This window comes from Mytilus trossulus, chromosome 6 (genome assembly GCF_036588685.1).
Source record: "Mytilus trossulus isolate FHL-02 chromosome 6, PNRI_Mtr1.1.1.hap1, whole genome shotgun sequence".
Taxonomy (NCBI): Eukaryota; Metazoa; Mollusca; class Bivalvia; order Mytilida; family Mytilidae; genus Mytilus; species Mytilus trossulus.
This window is the reverse complement of record NC_086378.1, coordinates 44,447,419-44,471,729: the sequence shown is the minus strand read 5'-3', so window position 1 is coordinate 44,471,729 and position 24,311 is coordinate 44,447,419. Positions and strand designations below refer to the sequence as shown.

The window sequence follows — 24,311 nt, the reverse complement described above, 5'->3', positions numbered from 1 at the left end:
AGGGGAAAAAATCCTGTACCAATTTAGGAGTATGCCAGTTCTTATCCATTCGTTTGATGTGTTTGATTTTTAAAATTTTGTCATTGCTTAGGGACTTTCCGTTAAGAGTTCAGTTTTTCTGTTATTTCACGACTCATTTACTCACATTTTTGATTGCCCAGATATTTCATATCCTAGTGAACTTGAATTTATGTATAATTCTGAAAGTAGAAGATCTTGATCCTTTCCTTGACATTGAAAACGAAAGATGTCTTCAGGCTAGAATCTATGACAAATATGATGACTGCAACTTTCCAATTGCAAATTTTCTATGTTCACCTGTAACATACCCCCTACGACTGAAATCAACACTAAACAGTATTACGGTCATCTTCACGATTAGTTTGATTGATCCGTATTAATGCTGGTATCTCAACTCACGTGTGACATCCGTCCGCGATCTTTAGATACCGTTCTTATATACTTGTTAACCCTGTATGCTACTATTGCCATGTGAAATTTTACAATTGTTTGTATAAACATTGAAAGACGAAAATATGTGACGTTTAACATTTTCTGACGTCAGACACGCAAAGCAATGTATTTCCATTTAAATTTGTAACACGATGATGACTGCTGTCCACTCGTTTTTGATATGTTTTGTCATTTGATTTTGCCATGTGATTAGGGACTTTCCGAATTGATTTTCCTCTGAGTTCAGTATTTTTGTGATTTTACTTTTGACCTGTAATTCAACTAACTGATCCTTTTCGAGATCATGACATTTTAATGAGTGTAACTCACATCGCAGGTGACAGATGCAAATAGAAAGAGATGCTTAACCTGTCAAGTGTTCATCCTTTTGGATTCCATGAACATTCCCAGTTTATGTTTGTTTCCTTGGTTGGTGCTTTCTAATCGATTAACGAAAACAGAGTAAACTGCTGTCGCCATAACTTTTCAAGGGACACTGAACTGAAATTTTATTTGTAAATTAAAGTTACTATATAGTGGGTTAATTTCGCGGGTGTAAAATTTCGTAATTTTCATTAAATAAGGTATACGAAATAATTTGGTGGTTATTATTTTGGCGAATTCCATTTGTTTAATAATAGCTTTGCATGTGCACTTCTAATGCTTAACTTCGGATGATACGTTGATTTTAGTATTGTTGGTCATAATTCCTTCATGAACTTTGGCATTGGTATACGCCATAAGATTTTATGGAGGACATTTACAACACATTCCCAAATAATAAACACATTTTGTAATTCATTGTTGGCAACATATAGCACTTTCCAATCATTTAATATTTCCTGAGCATGTCCGTATATTCATCAAGTATATGAGTTCAACTAAACAATGTCTTTCTTTAAACTTTTAACCCCTTTCTAATGGAAAATATATCAGAAGTTGGTTTCGATTGCCGATCCTCGAGAACAAGGATGTAGTTCAATGTAGAAAAATGAACTATTTGTTTGCTCCAGATTTTGTATGAATATGTTTAATTCTTACGTCATTCCTGGCATTTTTTCAGCTGCTAACTACGATCAGAAGACGTACCGAGAACAGCTCGTTAGTTGTCAAATAAAAAGGATAGATTATATAAATTGAAATGTTTCTCATTTATAACGTTTTCTGAGCTATTTCTGAACTGTTTTAATTTGGCTTACTTAATAAATTTAAAGTTTAAATTAGATAGGTGTAATAAATCAGTATTCACTTAAAAAGGTGGACCTATTTTATTTTTTAGATGAGCGCTTCCTGATATTCCATTAAAATGCGTCAATATATTTAAGTTAAGGTTTGACTGGATTTATGGGTGCAACCCTAAAACTTTATCTTGTTTTACTTACAATTTGATGATACTCCGTAAAAAAGGTCATTTCGAAGAAACCTTGTTGCGTGCAGTTGGTATTAAACATAGAAATTTTCTTTAATTATTACTTTGATTTGCATGCTGCATGAACCTTTCTCTTCTTTTTGTTAATCACGATTCTAATTTTTGTTATCTTTTCGAAACTCAAAAGAACGTTTCCAATAGATACAATGGAATATTGAAAAAAAAAATTATTTAAACCAATTATTTTCTTTTCTGATATGAAGGTACTGATCAACTGTGATCGGTATGTTTCATCACACATTACTGATGCGGAACAGTTGTCTTCGGTTATATCACAAGCCAGTCAACCTCGTAAAAAACTTCCATCATCATCAAACCAGAAAGTCTGTATTTTCTACTAAGTATAAATACATAAATCTATTTCAACAATATAAAATACTTTATTGTTTTAGTGTAACATTTTGGTTTCTTCTCAGACACTAAATTGACATCAACAATGTTTGATGTAAACATATAAGTTAGTACAATAATCCAGCATATACCCTGCTGGTATAAGGTACATAAATGACAGTATGGTTAATAGGCCAAATAGTTGTTGATCACTTGTCAAAAGTTGGTAAAATGTTGCAGTACTTTGATGAAAACGAACTTATCATATAAACCATGTATACCAGGATTCAAATAAGGTAATCCATATGCGCGTTTCGTCTCTAAAAGAATAATCACTAGACGCTACTAGCAAATGAGATAAGAAGATCATTTAGAGGCAATGGCGGTATTTACAGATCGGAAACGTAAATCAAATTCATTAAGAATTTATTTATGCTGTTTAACAAAAGGTTACATTGTATGTTTGCACTTATAGCGTAAACCAACAAAATAAATGATATTTCAAAAAAAATCTACTTGGGTTTTACCATCACAGATACAACGTATGCTGTTATAATTTTGTCAATGATCAAATCTTGTGAAGACATTGGTTCAAAATAATTTATCGGGTGGGGGAATTAAAATGTTCATTCAAGCATGTAATTTACAAATCTAATGCATTAAATTCAAAAATGCACATTTTGCTATCTAAAGCCTATAAGTGATGTAAAAACATAAACCCTCTTGAAAATGGTATGTACAAAAATAATATATCATATTACTATACAAGTATTTGCACAATAGCCCAGCCTCGATGATTTGTGAACATTTTACAATGACAAATTATATGTAACATGGGATTCACAATCGAAAGATATATACTTTTGCTATGCGATCACATTGACCTTATAATGAAAGACGTCACAAACGCAAAACTTCAATTAATTTTATACAATAGCACATTACAACGAGTCTGTATTGGTCGTAAGTTGTGGAAATTTGAGAAAAGAAAATGTAATGCTAGAAAAAAAAAGTTTTCTTATAATGATCAAGTGTATGCCACCGAACGTGTGTCCATTTAAAACGTGAGATGGACAATTTTTAACGATGTAGGATAAAAATTATGATCGAATTTCAAGAGTGAAAACGATGTTTGAAAAATGTTTGACCATATTCATTTTTTTTTTATATATGATCAGAATGGTTGATCGTTCACTATTACACAAACGCTGTACAGAAATTTTGATAGATATGGATATCAAAACTGCGTGCCTGAAATTACACATTTTCCATAATGCTTAAATGAAGACAACATTTAAAACATTAAATACAGCTTAGACAAACATAAACATATAAAAATGCAAAAATATAAATATAATTTACTACAATACTTGAACACAGTATAATACTTTGGATACTACGCAACCGTATGGTGGCGTTTCTTTCTTCCTCTAGATTTTCTACTGACACGCCGGAACAGTCTTCCAAAGAAATTGATTGGTCCTTTCATTGACAGAGCTGAAAGTCCTGCCTTCTTTGTATCAACACGAAGAACTGGATCTGTTAAGGATGGATTTAGTTTATATCGAATAGAGCCCAGTATTCCTACCAATAATTCATCTATGTTATGGTTTAGTCCCGCAGACACTTCTATATACTTCCCATCATACATTTTGCTGACTTCCTGTGCCTCTATAGATATAAACATAATTGAAAATTAACAAAATAATTAGCGATCAAAATCAGTATTATACATGTTATACCTAGTACACACGTGTTTTTAAATGTAAATAGAGCTTCGACAAACATAAACATATATAAATTCAAAAATCATAAAAACTTTCTATTTTTCATACCCAAAAAGGTCTTTTTGGACGATCTTCTTGGAATATTAAGTTTGCTCATTGATATAATCTCTAATTTATTTAATACTGCTTTCATTTTTGCAACTTTATACAAAAACCCTTGTGCACTTAAAAAACACAGAAGGTTACTGTTTAAAATACCTAATATCTTGGCAGTGTGATGATATTCACACACTTTTCCTCAACTTCAAGACCATATTTTAACTTATTAGGAAAACTGACCCCCTTTAAAATCAGTGAAATGCAACATTAGAATAGACTGCTGTCGATCCATTTACACAATTTGTTTTTACTAGTATATTAATCGCAAAGAGTTCGTTGACTCTATCACTGTTCTTTATTTATTGGACATAATGTGTGTCGCTTTCAAGGACGCCATTTTCATTTATCAGACGATAATATCGTCCTGTTTTTAATCGATACTTTCATATTCCCAATACTGCACCTGATCGATAACAACGTTACATCACTTAGTGTGACTTTTAGTGCAAATTATAGTTAACGAAAGGCTTCATTAAAATCACAATTTTCTGATTTTAGAATTAAGATATGATAACAAGAATCAAATGCATCTTTTGTCGTTTAAAATGGTTGTAAAAAACGCTACGAGGCTTTATACAAAACGCGTATCAGGAAATATTTCTACACCCAAATAAACCTTCTTTATTCAGTATACGCATTTGATTCCCATTTACTCTTAGTTTAATTAACAATTGTTCAATTTTGAAACAAAGTGATTGATATGAGTATATGTATATTTTTATATCGTATTAAGTATCAAAAAAGATCATCTGAAGAGTAGGCTTTCAAACTTCGAAACATCTGGTGTACAATGGTATTGTGTGGTACTTCAATGATTTCTTCGTGACGAGGCCATATTTATAAATGTGTTATGAAACGGTAAATAGTGGTACCAATACTATAAATACATGCAAACGTACAATATTTACTTCTTTAATTCTAATTGGCCGTAGCGTTCAGTTTTAATCAGTATTGAAGGAGTATCAAACGGCCAATATTTTAACTTGGTATTTGCGACTACCATGCACTTATGACGACATATATTTATTTTCACGAGTTGATGCCACAACACAAAACAACTCAACTGCCTCGACCAAACTGAATTATGTGTCAATGTTTCGGAGATAAACTGACTAAAATACGTTCCATGATTTGGGAAATTAGAAGCTTGTGTGAACAGGGGATCTTATATGTGCATAAATCGAGGAATTCATGTTTTAATAATCTGCAAATTTATTTTTATGACTTGAATTCTTTTTTATTCAAAATCGAGTATATCCATTTCTCTTTTTAACAGGACATTTGTCCTGACCTAATCTTAACGGTTAGTGGCCATAGATTTCAAATCAACTTACTGTTTTTAAATACAATTGTTATTTATTTGTAATGTTAATATATTGCAAAATGTCGCATAACAATAAGATATCAAGAATTGACTATGGATGCGACCAAATGTTAGAATAAAATCAAAATTTGTTCCAATAAAATAGGGGTTAATATTTAAAAATAAAAATATCAAGAAACAGCTGAAGATAAAATGTCAGAACAAAATTAGAACAAAGAATAGATACTCTTTGCATATACAATGAAGTATTAACATTTGCAACGTAAATATTGTCATAATAACAAAATACCAAGAAATCAAACGGAGAAAACAAAATGTCTAACAATGCAAAAGTTTGTTCCAGTTAAAGTATAGCTAGTAACATGAGTTGAAGACAAATGTCAGAACATAAAAGACCAAAGTTCACTTAAGGCGGCATCAATATGTCAAAAATAATCGACATATCAAGAAAATAAAATAAGCTGAGAGAAAGAAGAACAAACCGTCTTTCTCCTTAAATCATCAAATACTATTACTCAGAAAAATACAGCAATGTTCTATCTTAGCTTTTAACGAACTTCTATCAAAAGAAACTTGTGTGTTTATGAATATTACTATTGATTGTTGATTTCTGATAAAAATTACCATTAAAAACAATTTGGAAAAATGCAGTTTGAAAAACAAAATAAAAACGTTGGTTATTCTAATCATCTTTATTCTTTGTGATTATACAAAACAAATTGCCCACTCATTTTTCAGTTGACATTTAAAAATATTGACGATGATAATAAAACATTACTTCAATGAACAAAATTAGAAAATTTTAAAATGATCAACAACAATTAGTTTGCATTCTGTGAAGTCGCATAGTTCTGACACAAAATCGTGACTAACAAATTCTATTCTAAACAGTTGAGAAAAAGAAAAACATCTTTTTCCCTTCATTATTCCTTTTTATCATTAAATGTGTTGTCATTAATGTCTTTCATAATAATTGTACTCATACCACATTTTATCTATACATATCCTTGGAGAGAACCGCTTGGTTTTAAACGCGTTTACAACCACTGGATCGATACCACTGCTGGTGGAGATTTATTTTCCCGAGGGTATCACCAGCCCAGTAGTCAGCACTTTTTGTGCTGACATGAATTATTATTTAGATGGTTATATTTATAAATTAACTGTTAGCAAAATTCAGAATTTTTGAAATGCTAAGGCGTTTCTACCTCAGGCATAGATTACCTTAGCTAGATTTGGCAAAATTTTTAGGAATTTTGGTCCTCAATGCTCTTCAACTTTGTTCTTTATTTGGCCTTTTTAACTTTTTGGATTCGAGCGTCCCTGATGAGTCTTCTGTAGACAAAATGTGCCGACGGTCTGGCGTATATTCAAAATTTAGTCCTGGTATCTATGATGAGTTTATTTATAAATTAGTATACCGTCGCACGTATGCGTGTCTATCTTCAACTCATATATTTAAAACAATCCTGCAATACAATCTATGATAGACAACAAAATGTAGGTTTGGTAATATATTTAAGAAATGTTCGTTCAAAATCAAATATGTTCACATAATACATAATCATTTCCTGAGTATTTAAGAGTAATGGTATACATCTATTGACCGAAGCTCTGAAACTTCAATATGGAACTATAACAGGTTTGAACCTTGTATAACATTTTTGTATATGCCGAATCGAATGATAATTACTTTGGACCAATCAAAACGTCCAAAACAATCACATTACCATATTGCCCCAAATTTTCACAATTCCTGAGATAAAGTCAATTTTGTACTAGTTATTTAGCAAGCATATTTTCATAATGGACTGAACTTCTATATCGTTTGGTCTCTGGTTGAGACTTGTCTTATTAGCAAATTATAACACATCTTCTTATTTGTATATTGATCTCCTTTGCTGTTACGTACTGTACCAATTAAGTACATATGTATGAGTGTACATATAGTCCTTGTTTAAAGAGTATGTCAGGAAACAGTGAGGAATAAACAACAAATACTCAAGAATTTCCAAAAGGACAGATAATTATTATCTCTTTGATGAAACATTTATTAGTGGCATTTCAAAAAAAATTGCAACGACAGACTTTAATCAAAAACACAACTCCCAATTTGTAACTCTAATAATTGTTGATTTATGTATAAGTCTCGTGGAAACTGATCACGTGTCAGGAATTATAGGACACTCGTTTCTAATAAATATTGTCTGTAATGACTGAGTCTGTTATTCATTAAATAAAAAAAAATGCATTTTTTTAAGTGGTGTGTTCCTGTATTAATAAAGCAAATACAAGATTAAATAAGTTGCAATATGGTGCAGGTTTGAAGGCCATGAAGTGTTTTGATTATTTATGCCGACGCTCTTATCTAAGATCTGGGTCGATATCGCTGCATGTGGACTGTTGGCTCAATAGTCAGTTCTGTCACAATTTGTAAAACATATCGTCTTTAATATTGGCTGAATTCCTATTGTATCAAATACTTTTTTTTAAATAAAAGATTATATCATTTCCCCAAAAGGAGTAGGTCCAGTAAGACCACCTTTTGGCCCCAAAATATAGCAGTTTTACAAAATTGTTAAAATGTCAACTTTTAGTTATTAATTGGACAGTAGAATGCTCCTGCAACAGAAATATGGGCTGTTTTTGACAATGTAATGCACATATATCGGGTACTATCACCATTAAGTCATGCTAAATTACTGCAATCTTCGCAATTCTATCAGTTTTGTTAAATTTTAGACGGTTTTCGTGTAAAACAAAAATGGCAGCATTCGTGTTCATCCTTTATATTGAAAAGCAAGTTGTATTTATACATATACAAAGGTTTAGGATGAACACGGATGCGGCCACTTTCATTTTTGACAAAAACCATCTGAAAAGAGACATTTTTCGGCATATTTGGTAGATTTTTCATATTTGAGCTTGAATCGGATCGTTTTTAATGACTAAATCAGTTAAAATCTTTCACAAAAACTAATTGATTCAAATGAAATAGACACTTAAGTGTTAAAAAAGTGGTCAAAATCTTTCGTCTGACTAACTTGAAATTTGAGGCCAAAATCGGTTCTTACCGGACCTACTCCTTTCATTTTTTGGGCATCAATGGAAGCCAGAATTGTGAATTCATATCGCGCAAAACTAACTGTAGGTATGGTGTTATTAGAAATGCTTGTCCAAAGTATTTCCATCTGTTGTGTGCTGTATTGCACTTCCTTCATCATAGTATGCAGTCCAAAAACAATTTAGTTCCAAATATAAAAAAACCCGACTGAAACAAGCTACACATATACATTTATTAGTTTAGCCTCAAAGCAATTGTGTCAAAGACTCCTTACAGCTGATTTCATTGAGTATGTAGGCAAATGTAATATTTTTGATAAGCTTGCTTGCTAGCTGAACCGTGAAGTCATTATGATGTTAAGTATACTACCTTCCTTTAAGAGTAGACTAGTCAGCTATCAAGAAAACTAACCAAAGATATTTCCTTTGGCTGCACACTTAATGGAATCGACTGTAAAAGTTACTAGTGTAACGTGTAACGGGGCGGGGACGTTTAGATATTTGTATCATCGGATTCATACCAGTTTCCTGGGATTTTAAAAAGCAATTCAAAAGTTCTAAAGTCAATAAAAAATTTAAGCTATCACTATCAAATATGAAACAAATACTATATACATAAAACAAATTTCAAAACTATTTAATACCCGTTCAGTCCGATACTGTATAAACCAACTGTTTGAAACTATAGTCTGAAACCTAAATGTATGGAACTGGTTTGAAACTATAGTCTGAAACCTAAATGTACGAAACTGGTTTGAAACATCAATGTATAAAACTGGTCAGACGGTTTGGAACTATTGTCTGAAACCTAATAATTTGGAACTGGTCTGAAACCTAAAATGTATAGAACGGGTCTGTAACCTAAATGTATGAAATTGGTCTGACGGTTTGGAACTATTGGCTGTAACCTAAATCTATGGAACTGGTCTGAAAACCTATATGTATGGAACTAGTCTGAAACTTCAATGTATGCAACTAGTCTGCATCCTTAAATGTATGAAACATAACGTATCAAACTTGTCTGAAACCTAAAAGGTATGGAACTGGCTCAAACTTAAATGTATCACACTGACTGACCAGGTTCAAACTTTGTATGAAACTTTATCAAATAAACATGTATTTAACTGTCTGAACAACAGGGCAGCACTAAGGCATGGTATGTCAGCAAAAACTCACTGAAATAGTGAGAGATGTGAGACGCAAAACCTTAGCACAAGCCCTGTTTGGACAATATGTACCGAACCAACAGTCCCTTTCTATATTCATTCCGCAGGTTCCAAGCACTTCACTTTACTTAAACTAATCCGTCTGCCTGCTATACACTACTTCCTTTCCAACCTTTTCGATTTTAACTTTCTGCTGTCTTCGGTACAAATGACGACTTGAACAACAAATGGAATTTTTAACGACCTTGACTGGCTATACAGTTCTTGAACGGTCGACACGACTTGAACTGGATAGCTACCCACTATTTATACTTCCAACGCGAACCTCAAAGAGAGCACCCTAGCAACCACTGTACAGGTAAAGCGTCTTATAGCAACCAAGGATAAAGGGATGATTTCGATGCTGTTTTCAGTGATAAAAACATCAAATGGGAAATTCAAAGAGGTTTCGAAAAATATACAACTGTAGAAATGTTATAACCTTCTTAAACTGTAAATCGTAACACTAGTACCTGGTTTTTGCCTTCGTGATTTAATATTAAAATATGGGTGCTTTATGAAAGGTTACATAGTGTATAGCTATTGTGAACTGAATGGGTGCATCTATTAATCAATTTACAAAAAGTAATTCGACTCTGCAAGAACAAATTAGATCTAGAAAGAGGATAGTACCATTATTGTTGATTGTTTTAATTCTGATAATACTAAAATGTTAACACGTAAAGTCTAATTAAATTGTATTATCTAAATAATGACAAATGAATGAATTCTAAGCACTAACGACGAGCTTTCAGGAATTGTAATATTTTACTGTAGTGTGGCATTACTAAACTTAATGGACTCTAATATTCCCCAGATGTAAATTACTCTTTTTATATAGTTTCACATTTTTTTACAAAATAAATCATACTAATAGAAAATGTGTACTCATTGCAGTTAGAAAACAACACAAAAAAAGAAATATATTAATTGATATTATATATATGAAAATAAACCTGTAACAGATAACAAATATTGGCATTTTATTTTTTTTATACTGAATTTAAAAGCTCGCCCTCTGGTCTCGTATGCTATTTGTGCTGATTAAGTCATAACAAAAACACGAATCAAAACATCAAAAAAGAAGAAAATATCTCCCTAAAGTCACATGAAACGAGAGTCTTGTGAAAAATAATTTTGTATCTAATTCTTGAACTAAAGCATGACTGTACATATCATAAACTTAGTCTTCTGTGCACGATTTTATCATTGTTTACGCATCCATATCGTAAAATCGTTAAAATAAAAATCAATTACAGTCCATAAACATGCGATTTCTCTGTAATGAATAGGCAGGACAATGTAATAAAAAGTGTACTTCGTCTTCTACGGTCCAAGTTGCATAAGTGCAATAAGATAATAGTTTATTCAATGACATATCAATGCGTATTGCGATCACCGGATTTTTACGAGAAAAGTCAAGTTGAGTTCTCTGCATACGGAAAGTATGAATTGTTTAATGGAAGCAAACGATTAACAAAAAGTAAATTCCTTCTTAATTTGAAAAAATTATAGAGAATTTTCTTGAGAAAAAAGGATATATTAACATTCAATTTAGTTTTTAATAAAAACTAGCCATTTAGTTATAAAAAAACATGCATATTTATTTTTTATTTGAAGTTTCATATGACTTTAAGAATGCTACTAGATATTTTATGTACCTTCTGTCTTGACTTTTCTCTTTCTGACCAGGTCCAACTTATTTCCAACCATTATAACTGTTCTATCTATTCCCATGTCCATCCGTAGTTCGGACAGTAGGTCTACTGCTGTATCAAACGTATCACGATGTGGAATCGAAAATATTATTATGTAAGCATCTGCACGAATGTTTTCAAGGTTAACCTATAATGATAAATAAGAATATACAAATATAAATTGAACTTTATTTTATTTTTTTAAATGTTTTTGACCCTATTATAGAATTCAACGAAATCTAAGCATTTTAAATATGCAATAATCATAAAATAATGGAAATATCTTAATTGTCACCATGTTTACGTATTCCCTTTGATCCAATTGTAAAAATATTTCCTTGGGTTGCTTATAGGACGTGGTACTCTGAAACATTAAGGAATGACGTCACGTGTAATTTTTCAATGTCTATCCTCGTCATTGAAACGAAGAAATGCAAGCTACGTCACTCATGAATCTCAACAAATGTCGTCATGTTTCGTATGCGTAATAGAACTTTAATTTGTTTAACTACTCTATGCACTTTCATATTATATCAAAGAAACATGTTGATCATGTCTTACAAATACAAACAATATTGGCATTATATTAGTTTCAGACCGACTTCATTACGATCGCACTGCTTTCTCGTAGGATAGAATTGCTGTGAAAGGCAGTATGGAAACAAGCATGCCATTGTACTATTTTCATTCGTAGAAAATTTGAATTCATTAACCAAATACCAAAGTTTCCTGTCAAATTAAAATATGCAGGTTTTAAAGAATTTCGGTCGACAAGTTTCATTTGATTGGAAATTAGATAAAAATGACATTCTTAATTTGGCAAAGAAAACAGTTCTTTATGGATATCAAATTGAATGTGCGATTTCTAAGCTCTACTATAACAATAATATATTGACTAAACGCAACACGACTCCCAATGATTATCATAATTAAAAGTTCAAAAGTGAATAACAGTTATATTTTTTTTCATGTTCAAATAAAATTTATAAAATACTTTAATTTGTAGCCTTTATAATGAGAAATTTCATAGCAAAACTACTGGAAGAAAAAAAACGATTGTTATAGACAGTTGTTCAATGTATATCGTTTAAATACATGTTGTCGTTTCGTATAAGAAATTTAAATATAACAGTATTTGCAATATATGATATTTACAGTTGTCAAATAAGACAAGTGTTGGTGTTCTGTGTTATGTTCTACGCATTGTTCTGTTCTTTTTAATGATCAACTAAGACTCAACTTTTTGAATGCAATACCTCCGTTAGAATAGTGAACGGAAACGGGGAAGCATCGAATCATAAAATAAAAACCGTCTACGGCTACCAAGTGTCTTTAATGCAGCGAGAAAATTCCACACCAGCTTCGTGCTGCAGCTTGCCCCTAACCAACAATATATATTGCTTAATTGAAATGGACAGCACAATTAACTCCGAAACATTCAAACGAACCAATGTATTTCTTGAAACTAAACAAGATTACATAAAGGCAAGATGTTTCTGACTTGGAACAGAAGGAAACAGACTACATGTATAAGTAATATATTCTTTATAATAATATTTGCACTACTATCTGCTTATTATACACACAAAAAACACGCTATAACCTTTCATATTTCATATTGTTACATAATGTGTTTTGTCATAATGCTACATATTTCACAGAATGATAATAAATGCCAAACAGGGCGTGTATCAAACTCAGGTTGTCATATGATTGGCAGTTTAGATTATTCGTAGTGTTGTTTCTTTGTATATTGCAGATGGCTAATCAAGATAAAAGCATGTATAAATAAAATATGATAAGAATTCCCGAGATAACATATTATACATTAAGATAAGTCAAAAGGTTTTTTGATGAAGCTTATGTTGTTTATTTCTGCAAATTCATGATATACTGTTCTTTCATGTGTACATATCTTTTCTAATTCGGTTTCGTATTATGTATTCTTATTAATCATAAAGGATAGTTTTTCTGTCGAACGATATACATGTACAATGTAATTGTATAACTACATGCAGTGTAAACAAAGTATGTGTTCTCTTACCCCACAGAAGTTATGTATAAACCTAAAAACCGCAGAAGTTAATTTATTGAAGCCTATGATCATGAAACATATAAAAGAGAAAAGAACGACAGTTACACTTTTTCACTTCTTGTCATGTTTTTTCTTGGTAGAGTTTACATTGTAGTTCTTGCCATTATCTTTACAGAAGTATTGCTGATATCATTATTTGATGGGCCATTTCAAAATCTATATCGTTGATGCACGTTTACTTTTCCCATGTAAAAGCCCATACATACTTTCTTTGACAGTAACATACAAAACGAGACTCATTACCGACTTTGTACTCGTAATGAGTAACACAGTGTATGCCTCTTAATAAATCTCTACTTTGTATGTGGGTTGTGTTGCTTTTTTTCCCGTTGTCTTCTGTGTTTCTGTGTAGCTTTTGCGAGAAATATTGTTGTCTTTCTGTGTATACTTCTAATGTTCGTGTTGTCTTCTGTTATTTTATAGATTTGTATGGATTTAAGACACCTTAAGTTTATTCCCCCCTTTTTTTCTATTTTATTGATTTAACTGTATTTCTTCACTCTCACTATTGGTTTTATAGACAAAGCGCCAAACTCTTAATCTTGTTTACTTTAAAAGGTTGCAGTGTCAAACGCAGTCTCTTGTTACTGATTTATTGTGGCATTTCTTGAATGCCAAGACACTAGTGAATACATTAGTTTACACAAAAAAATATATATTAAGGCAAGTCACGCTTAGAAACTGTAGAAACCTGTAACAGTTTAAATAGATTTCGACGTTTTGCTATCCTTGCTGAGGAAGTTACCTTTCATGCACATGACTCAATTTGAAAAGTTTCGCTTTATAAAATTTTACCTTATTTTTGACATATACTTCAACTATTCAAACGACATAATTCCAATGCTTGTAAAATGCATAGAAACGAAGCTTTCGCAAACAATAATGCAAACAAAGCAAGCATGCAAACCAAACCTCTAACTTGCTAGCAATAGGATAACAGCTGTAAAACATTCTTAATTACTCACTTCATTATCACTTGCATCAAGGAACTCGAGAGTGCTTTCCTCGCCATTTAACTGGACAGTGACCAAATTCTCTTCCTGGTCTATAAAAAAATCACAAAATATTGGTAAAGAAAATCAAATGAAAAAATCTCTCATTACAACAGAATATAAGTACCACAATTTCTATAACTCCGCAAAGGTACATTGTATCTACCCAGTGGTAGTAATAACTAGAATGTTAGCAATTGTATGCAGTATTTGTATGTGTATTTCGACAATTATTATGTCTCTTCAATGATGCTCGAGGCCGAGTTAGCTAGGGTAGTAAACTGCTGTATCAGTTGATTAATACTGTCTTTCAAGGGGGGACTTTTAAACAGGTGTATTGACATCTTTTATTTGAAATAATCTAAATCAAATCAAATAAAAGAAGTGTATTTAAAAAGTCAAATCCAGTTTGTAAACTCTCTCTTATCAAGTTGACCCGCTATTCTGAATAAAAGCCAAAGTTCCGGAGATCACATCTCCTGTAAGCATAAACAATTATGCCATCTCTCAATGTTTGAAAAGAAATATTCACTAATAAAAACATAGACAGACATTATTCATTATTTTGAAAATTGTTTAAATACAATATAACGTTGACTCGGCTTTTCAATAATCGTGAAAAACACATAATTTAGAAGTCATGGTTAAATGAAACTATTGCAAGATTTGTTTTAATTGCTCGTATCTGTACTGTTTGAGCATACCACCCCATTATTAACATGCTATTGCACTTTTGCGTATCTGCAGAACAATTCAAATGCACTAATTAATATTAATCGTACATAAGAGGTTGACTTTCTGGTATATCTGGTTGTTCGCAATACCGTTTTGTAAGGCATATTAATTACAAAACAATTTGAAAGTAACTTGTTCAGTTAACTTAAGTACAGAAATACACGACAAAATCACATTTTTATCATTCATTTTGTTCGTGAATTGTAAGACTAGTATCATTCATAACAGTCATGATTTCTAAGGAAAATCCATTACATTGCTAAAAAAATATCAGGTCACTTCATCTGTGTAATTCGTAGAAGTTATAAGCGAAGAAAACATGATGCGATCTCTTTTACTAATTACTGAGTGAGTGATTTTACAGGATTCGGTTGTACAATTGTTGCTGAAAATAGAACGTCTTTACCATAGAAATGATTTAACAGATCTATAAATCTAAACACTGACACTGAAGAATCAAGGGCCATCAGATTTCGTAAAAACATTGTTTAATATAATTATCATTGTTTTAATAGATTTGCTATTCTTAGCCACCATGTTTATAATTTGGTAAAGGTGATCATTCGTGTCAAGCCAATGTATACACCTCGTGTTTAATGTGGAGGGGTAAAAACGTCTTCTCTTCATGGTGGTCGAAAACTTTTATCAAGTCATTAGTGTTATAAAAAAGAAGATGTGGTATGAAAAAGGAGATGTGGTATGATTGCCAATTAGACAACTCTCCACAAGAGATCAACTTGACACTGAAATTAATAACAATAGGTCACCGAAAGACCTTCAACAATGAACAAAGCCCATACCGCATAGTCCGCTATAAAAGCCCCCAAAATGACAATGTAAAGCATTTCAAACGAAAAAAACAACGGCCTTATAATTTTTTTTTAACAAAAAACAATAATGTAAAACATAAACAAACGACAACCACTGAATTACAGGCTGCTGACTAGGGACAGACACATACATAAATAATGTGGCGGGGTTAAACATGTTAGCGGGATCCGAACCCTCCCCATAATCTGGGACAGTGGTATAACAGTACAACACAAGAACAAACTATAAAAAATCAGTTGAGAAAAGGCCTAATTCATCAGATAGACAAACATAAAAGTGAACACACTTCTGGTACACAAACAATGAAAGAAGACACAACACGACAAATATAATTCACCTAAAGACATGGGTTATTTTTATTTGAGTATTGCAATGTAAAATAGAAATGTCTAAAATAGCAATACGTTAATTTCAGTAACATTATGTAAATCTAATAGAAGAAGGAATGCGAGGTATGATTGCCAAAGATAAAACTCTTCATGAGAGACCAAAATGACACAGAAATTAAAAACTTTAGGTCACCGTACGGCCTTCAACAATGAACAAAGCCCATACCGCAAAGTCAGCTATTAAAGGCCCCGAAATTACAAATGTATTTAACAATTCAAACTAGAAAACTAACGTACATATGTAAATCGACTTGCTAACAATTTTTCGGAATACATGTACATTTGTTATTCTCAAATGTAGCTATATCATCTAACTTAAAGTTTCAAAAAAAGGGGGACGAAAGATACCAAAGGGACAGTCAAACTCGTAAATCTAAAACAAACTGACAACGCCATGGCTAAAAATGAAAAAGACAAACAGAAAAACAATAGTACACATGACACAACATAGAAAACTAAAGAATAAACAATACGAACCCCACCAAAAACTAGGGGTGATCTCAGGTGATCCGGAAGGGTAAGCAGATCCTGCTCCACATGCGGCACCCGTCGTGTTGCTTATGTGATTACAAATCCGGTAAATAGTCTAATTCGGTAGGTCAAATTCATGAAAGGGAAGGGGATTCTAGTTACGACGTACAAATTGATCACAGTACAGATTGTTGGTGGTCTTACAGAACTTCGTTATAATGCGTTGACTTATCACGTACATGTATGTATCTTTCAAAATGAAAAATATATACTAGTCAACAAAAGAAACGATACACGATTTCAAGATGAAGTTTTCCGTTTAAAGGACCAATATCAAAGTTAATAAATAATTAATGACCATGGAAATTTAAATCCGTTTAAAAAAAAAATGGTTTGTCTTTTATGACGTCATTTGGCGAAATTATTTTTTTGACAAAATTTACAAAAAAACGACATTTTAAAAAACAGAAGTTCCAACTAATGATGCCAACTTCTCATTGAAAGGTAAAGACAATGTTTGCCATCGATTCTTTTTCAAAAGTTGTACAGTTTATTTGTTTATTTGTAAAACAAAGTTCGGCCCCACAAGAAATCGTTCAAATGTATACATTTTCCAGTGATTTACCATAGACAGTATGTGTAAAGTTAAATAAAAAAAAAACGATAACAATCTTGAAACTAATTCGAAAGGTTCAAAATTTACAGTGTGTTGTTTTTCTAACTAAAACATTGATTTGAGACGTAAACATATTTATTTCTTTTCCCATTTTTTGAGATTTCAAAATGCACTTTTTTATACCAAGAATTAAAACAAATAAAATATTTCAACCCATTAGTTACGATATGATCATGACTTTATCATATTGGATATTTTTAAGCAAATTTAAATATTCATTTAGTACTTTGAAAATTGTGTGTCGATTTTTTATCCAACTTTTCGCAAACATAAGATCACCATAAGATCGTCACGGAATTTTGTTACTTTCCGTCAGGATTAGATTCTCATTATCATATGTGCATACATTGCAAATGAAAGCTTTTTTAAAATATTGTATCTTATTTTGTTTCATATTAAATCTTTTTGATGAATTTTATTCCAATGTCGTGTATCGTTTTTTGTTGTTGTTGACTAGTATATATAATTCTACTAATCCTTCCATTCCAGGTGTACTTCAACTAAACGTTAATAATCATGAGAAAGATATTCAATGGCATTACATACCATGTTTTCTCTAATATAACTCGTTCAATATCGCTCGATTGTTCCTCGAATATATGACAGAACATTCATTTATATTAGCATTTTTTTTTTAAAGAAAACATAATAAGTGCTTTAATTTTTGTATAAACTAAATTGGTCGATCCAAGGGATTATTCCGGTGATTGAAACCTATATCTACGGAACTTTTTATCAAAAAGAAATCGACCGAAGCTGTAATACCTTTTTTATCTAGATGGGCCCCTTATTTAAAAAAAAACCCTCAAGAGGTGAAGTGGAAAAGATTAATGTTAGCATTATATTTATAAATATAAGTGTATGAATGATTGAATACAATTGTTGTGCTATGTAACTATATCGTCTGCTGTCATTCTTAATTACCAATCGCAATCAATAAGATCCGAGAGAAGATTGAGTGTTCTGCCAGAGGTAAGTACAGTCAACCAGGAAATAGAAAACAGAGATTGTTTTCGTAACTCAAACAAGGTCAAATCTGGTAATTGTGAAACATTTTGTGTTATGTGATTTCTTTCTTTTTTAGAGTATGCAGTAACGATATAAAGCAATAATGAAGAAGTTTAGCCTAGTTAAAAGATCATAAAACTATACTTGTAAATGAAAACGTCAATTGAAAATGTAACGACAGCACACAAACCAAAAAGAAGTGATATATTTTTCCTATTTAGTTCTATGTTTTTATAACATCAAGTTAATAAATGTTGGAACAGACGAGAAAAATTTCAAAATATAAGCTGCACAAAAAAGAATAGTAAAGTAAGCTTTATAAAAGTATTTAGATTACATTGAGTTTTCCCTAGTGCTATATACATGTACCAATGGTAACTTATATACCAATATTTCAACAGTATGAGAACGACTGACCTTTTTCCGTATGAGTTCTTTGTTTTAACTTCTTTAAGAAGAACTTCTTTGTGAATAAAAAGGGACATTTGAGATATTTGTCGATGAAACAGTTACCTGACGACACAAATACAGGAAAACAAACCCAAAGAGAGCAGCATATACATTATACAACGCCCATTAACAGATAGGTGTCTACATAATATGCCAAGCTCTAGACTAGATCATCCCGAGTCTATTAGTTATAAATTAATAAGTAAAAAGAAGTTATCAAATATCTGCTAAGTATGATCGCAGTAAACGTAAAACGTAATACGTTTATCTTGATTATTATTAAACATTGAAACTGCGAACATATACATTACACTGATCAACTGAAGATATGTTTGATACATCAGAAAGTTATTAATAACCTAATTTTGAAAAATGCAAAAAAAAATCCGTGCAGATATGTTATATGTTCAATTACATCTTTCAGAGTATTAACAATTTTGAAAACAAAATGCACAGACGTGTTTTAAAAAGTACACAGAGTATGTAGTAGCAGCTACCTAAAACGTAGAAAAAGGAGACATTGTGTATTAAACGTCATTACGACAGCAACCCATCGAAAAAATACTAACCATACATTATTTTTACATCTAGTCTTTAAGAAGTCTTAGCCACAGATGTGTCAGGCTTTAACAAATCATCCAGAGTTGTAGGAAAATGAGACTACATACATTGTAACAAAGGAACTATGAAAGAACTGCCATCAAATTGAATGTGGTAGTTGCAATTTTGTAAGTCATAGCTCGCGTTTCTATGTTTCTCTCTTCTGGATTTCCCTATATACTTAATATTTTTATCTGAGAGTTTTTTCAATAACACATTTTAAAAGCACTATCTAACTGAGTAGAAACTCTTGTACGGAGTTTTCCAATTACTAGTATCATTTATTGTTTTACTACGAATGTTGCATACTTGAAATTACTGCTGTGAATACAGGCCAAATTTAAATTACAATTTTTCTACAGGGGCAAAACTGTTAAAATCAGTGTTAATGAATATGTGCCTATTTAAGGGAGGCCATGACGAAATTGACATTATTCTATCATAGCTATCTTACTATAATATTTAGGAAATTAAACCAGCTAGTTTCAGTATAAATAGTTTTGAACTACAACCTACTGAACACAATCTAGAAATAAATATTTATATATTATCTCTTATCTTAAAAAAAAATGAAAAAGTTTTAATAAAGACTTACCAACGGAATTCTCAAAAGCAACATATTCTGACGTCATAAACTGTTGCGTGATGGATGTTTTTCCTACACCGGGTGCACCTAAAACAACAACTTTAAAGTAGGACGAAATAGCAGAGTTATCTGACGGTTTTTCAACGTTTACTTCAAACGGCACATGACGTGTTGGTCTAGGACTAGATGTAACTGTAGATCGTGATTGTTCATTTGAGCCATCCCGTGAAGATCTTCCACTTCTCTTCCGTACCGAATCTCCCCTGTTTACAACTCCCTTTGTTGTTGTTTTAAACGAGCGGACTCTCCGAAGAGCAGCGTCTCCCCTTGCATCTCTGTTGTCTCTTGCGTCATCATTGGTAAAGAAATCCAGTAGATTGGGTGTACTGGCAGGAAGACTACTTCGTCTTCTGTGTTGGTTTGCTGCTGCGCTTAAATAAAAGTCTGGATCACTTGATAAATCCGCAGATTCACGTTTGTTTCTACGGGATTTCACATGAGGCCTTTTAGCTTTTTGTTCTCTTTCAAGTTCACCTGGTTCCCGAAAAGAACCTGCACGAAGTGGTAAAACACGATGACCCGAATGATGGTCGTAATCCTCTCGATTTGATTCGGACCTAGAAACGTGGATTCCGGGTACGAGAAGATGGGACGCCATAAGACCTGAACTTGTCGATGTGTTTGACGAAATACTTGGTCCGCGAATTACTCTCTTTTCACTATGATGGTCAATCGTCATTATTTACCGAAAATTCTAAAAATATGTTTGAAATATAAAATCCTCATCAAATAATTAATCCAGTGTTATAAACTTGAATTTCTGAAATAATCTAAGTTAGCATTACGATAATTAAGGTGCAAGGTAAAGAACGGACATCAAGATTATATATCTCTCTCTCTATATATATATGTATAAATGTATTTGTATTTCCTCGTGAATAAAACGGATCCAAAGCTTAGGAAAAGCAAACGTAAATCCAATGCAGTATTCTAAATCAGCTTTAAATTTTTGTAACTTTATCTGAGTATATAAGTATGTCGAAACTTATTATTAATTAAGTTCTATTATTTAGATGCTTACTTCGATGCAAATAGTATTACAACCCTTCGGCAGTTACTGTAGCTCTGTCGAAATAAGATAACAGAGTTTCTTAACTATCACACGCGCATTCTCTTACTTTCAATTATTCATCAAATTAGAAAGATGCGTACTGCTTTCTATTAAATCGGTGCGTATGCGATTTCTGACAGGTAAAATTAATTGATAAAGACGAAGGAGGTTTTGAAAGAGAAGTTTTAGACGAAAGATACATTTAACGTTTTATCTTAAACAAGATTCTGATTTCTTTCTTTTCCTTTTTAGCTCACCTGGCCCAAAGGGCCAAGTGAGCTTTTCTCATCACTTGGCGTCCGTCGTCCGTCGTAGTCGTCGTCGTCGTCCGTCGTCGTTAACTTTTACAAAAATCTTCTCCTCTGAAACTACTGGGCCAAATTAAACCAAACTTGGCCATAATCATCATTTGGGGTATCTAGTTTAAAAAATGTGTGGCGTGACCCGCCAAACCAACCAAGATGGCCGCCATGGCTAAAAATAGAACATAGGGGTAAAATGCAGTTTTTGGCCTATAACTCAAAAACCAAAGCATTTAGAGCAAATCTGACTGGGTTAAATTGTTAATCAGGTCAAGATCTATCTGCCCTGAAATTTTCAGATGAATCGGACAACCCGTTGTTGGGTTGCTGCCCCTGAATTGGTAATTTTAGGGAAATTTTGCTGTTTTTGGTTATTATCTTGAATATTATTATAGATAGAGATAAACTGTAAACAGCAATAATGTTCAGCAAAGTAAGATTTACAAATAAGTCAACATGACCAAAATGGTCAGTTGACCCCTTTAGGAGTTATTGCCCTTTAAAGTAAATTTTTAACCATTTTTCGTAAATGTTTTATATCTTTTACCAAAAAATCTTCTCCTCTGAAAGTGCTGGGCCAAATTAAACCAAACTTGGCCACAATCATCTTTAGGGTATCTAGATTAAAAAATGTGTGGCGTGACCGGCCAAACAAACCAAGATGGCCGCCATGGCTTAAAATAGAACATAGGGTTAAAATGCAGTTTTTGGCTTATAACTCAAAAACCAAAGCATTTAGAGCAAATCTGACATGGGGTAAATTTGTTAATCAGGTCAAGATCTATCTGCCCTGAAATTTTCAGATGAATCAGAGAACCCGTTGTTGGGTTGCTGTCCCTGAATTGGTAATTTTAAGGAAATTTTGCTGTTTTTGGTTTTTATCTTGAATATTATTATAGATAGAGATAAACTGTAAACAGCAATAATGTACAGCAAAGTAAGATTTACAAATAAGTCAACATGACCAAAATGGTCAATGGACCCCCTAAGGAGTCTTGTCCTTTATAGTCAATTTTAAACAATTTTCATAAAATTTGTAAATTTTTACTACTGGTAACATTTTCTACAGAAACTACTTGACCAAGTTCATTATAGATAGTGATAATTGTAAGCAGCAAGAATGTTCAGTAAAGTAAGATGTACAAACATATCACTATCACCAAAACACAATTTTGTCATGAATCCATCTGCTTCCTTTGTTTAATATTCACATAGACCAAGGTGAGCGACACAGGCTCTTTAGAGCCTCTAGTTTACTTATATATAAAATAGTTTTGAATGTAAACACATTTTTTTGTTATTTTTTGATATTCTCCTTGTTAGAATTCACCTTTAATATTTTATTTATATTATCTTTTGTAAAGTTCATTCGTCTTGCTCGAATAACCATTTCTTAAGTGATCAATGATCATAGTCGGATCCCGCAAGTAGAGTAGGATCAACTTCCCCTTCCAGAGCACACATCAACATCAACTCGGTGCATTACTTGTGCGCGCAGCTTTTTATTACGTTTTTGCGCATTTTTAACAGCTTCAAACAGAGTAAACAGAAACATAAAAGATTACGTGGGAAGCCACTCATATCTATACACCTACAGACTGAAAAGATCTACTTGCAAACAAGGCTAAGGTACCAATCATTAATTCTTTCTTGGGACGAGAGGGCATGTTTTATTTTTAAGTTTGGCTTCCAAATTTCTTTGGAAAAGCCGTTATCTCTTTACCAGACTCAAGCTAGCGAATAATAATCCAGCGAACAATAAGGAAAATGCGCCAAAATGATCATGCCTTAAAACAGAAGACTTGCAATAACACGAAACGTACTTATAAATCTTGTTTCATAAGAGTAGTAAACAAAATAGTGTCTTTCTATTGAAAATGTCTTTCTTAATTAGAGACGGTTTCTTCTATATACAAATTGTGAATAAGTACATTTTTTGTAAAGTTGTTCCAGTTTATTTTTTAAATATTTTTCAAGATATAGGCAAAAAAAAGATGCAGACATGGACAAATATTGGACATTGGATAGGTAATTACTCCTTTTATACATGTTAAAAGTGAACAAAAGTTTACCTAATAATTGATGGTCCAATATTTAGAATCTAAATACATGGTTAAATTTAACATATAAAAACAACCCATGCATCAAGTTTTTGTTTTAATCTGATAAATATGTGTGTTTAACACCAAGCGGCAATAAAACATGTATTTACTGCATGAAAATATAATCGTGTTAATGTGATGTGAAAATGAAAACAGCCTTGTACTAGACTGACACGTTAAGTCGTTTTTTACGAGCTGGTTTCAAAGACAACAACCCGCCGGAAGATTCGCCAAACGTTCTCATCGGACTCATTTTGTCTGGTATGTCTTTGGTCTTGCTGTTCGAAAACGTATGCTTTCCGGCGAAACAGCACACACTAATTTTAGAGTCCATACCACAAAATTCCGCACTCGAGTCAAACTCCTCTCTTTAAGTCATACGAGGCAGTATAAACTAATTAAAAACAGATACATGTACGTAACGTTTCAATTAAGATCATAGAAGCTACTTTTAACACAGACATGCATAAACGTACGTAAACGCACATGTCTCTATGCTTAAGGAAGCTTACATTTTAATTGAAAAAAGGATTAAATCGTTAGAAGTTATTTACTGATTGTAATTAGAATTTCAGA

General features: G+C 32.2%; 1 protein-coding gene across 1 annotated transcript; it reads right to left on the bottom strand.

The window, feature by feature from the left end:
* Positions 1 to 2,621: 2,621 nt before the first annotated feature.
* On the bottom strand, positions 2,622 to 21,343 carry LOC134721411 (GTP-binding protein REM 1-like). The gene is made up of 5 exons (XM_063584397.1): positions 21,302 to 21,343; positions 20,230 to 20,974; positions 14,448 to 14,527; positions 11,352 to 11,535; positions 2,622 to 3,883 (listed from the first exon to the last, which is right to left on the bottom strand). Exons 2-5 carry the CDS (start codon positions 20,957 to 20,959, stop codon positions 3,609 to 3,611), a joined length of 1,269 nt encoding a protein of 422 aa, XP_063440467.1. The 5' UTR covers positions 20,960 to 20,974; positions 21,302 to 21,343; the 3' UTR covers positions 2,622 to 3,608.
* Positions 21,344 to 24,311: the final 2,968 nt, after the last annotated feature.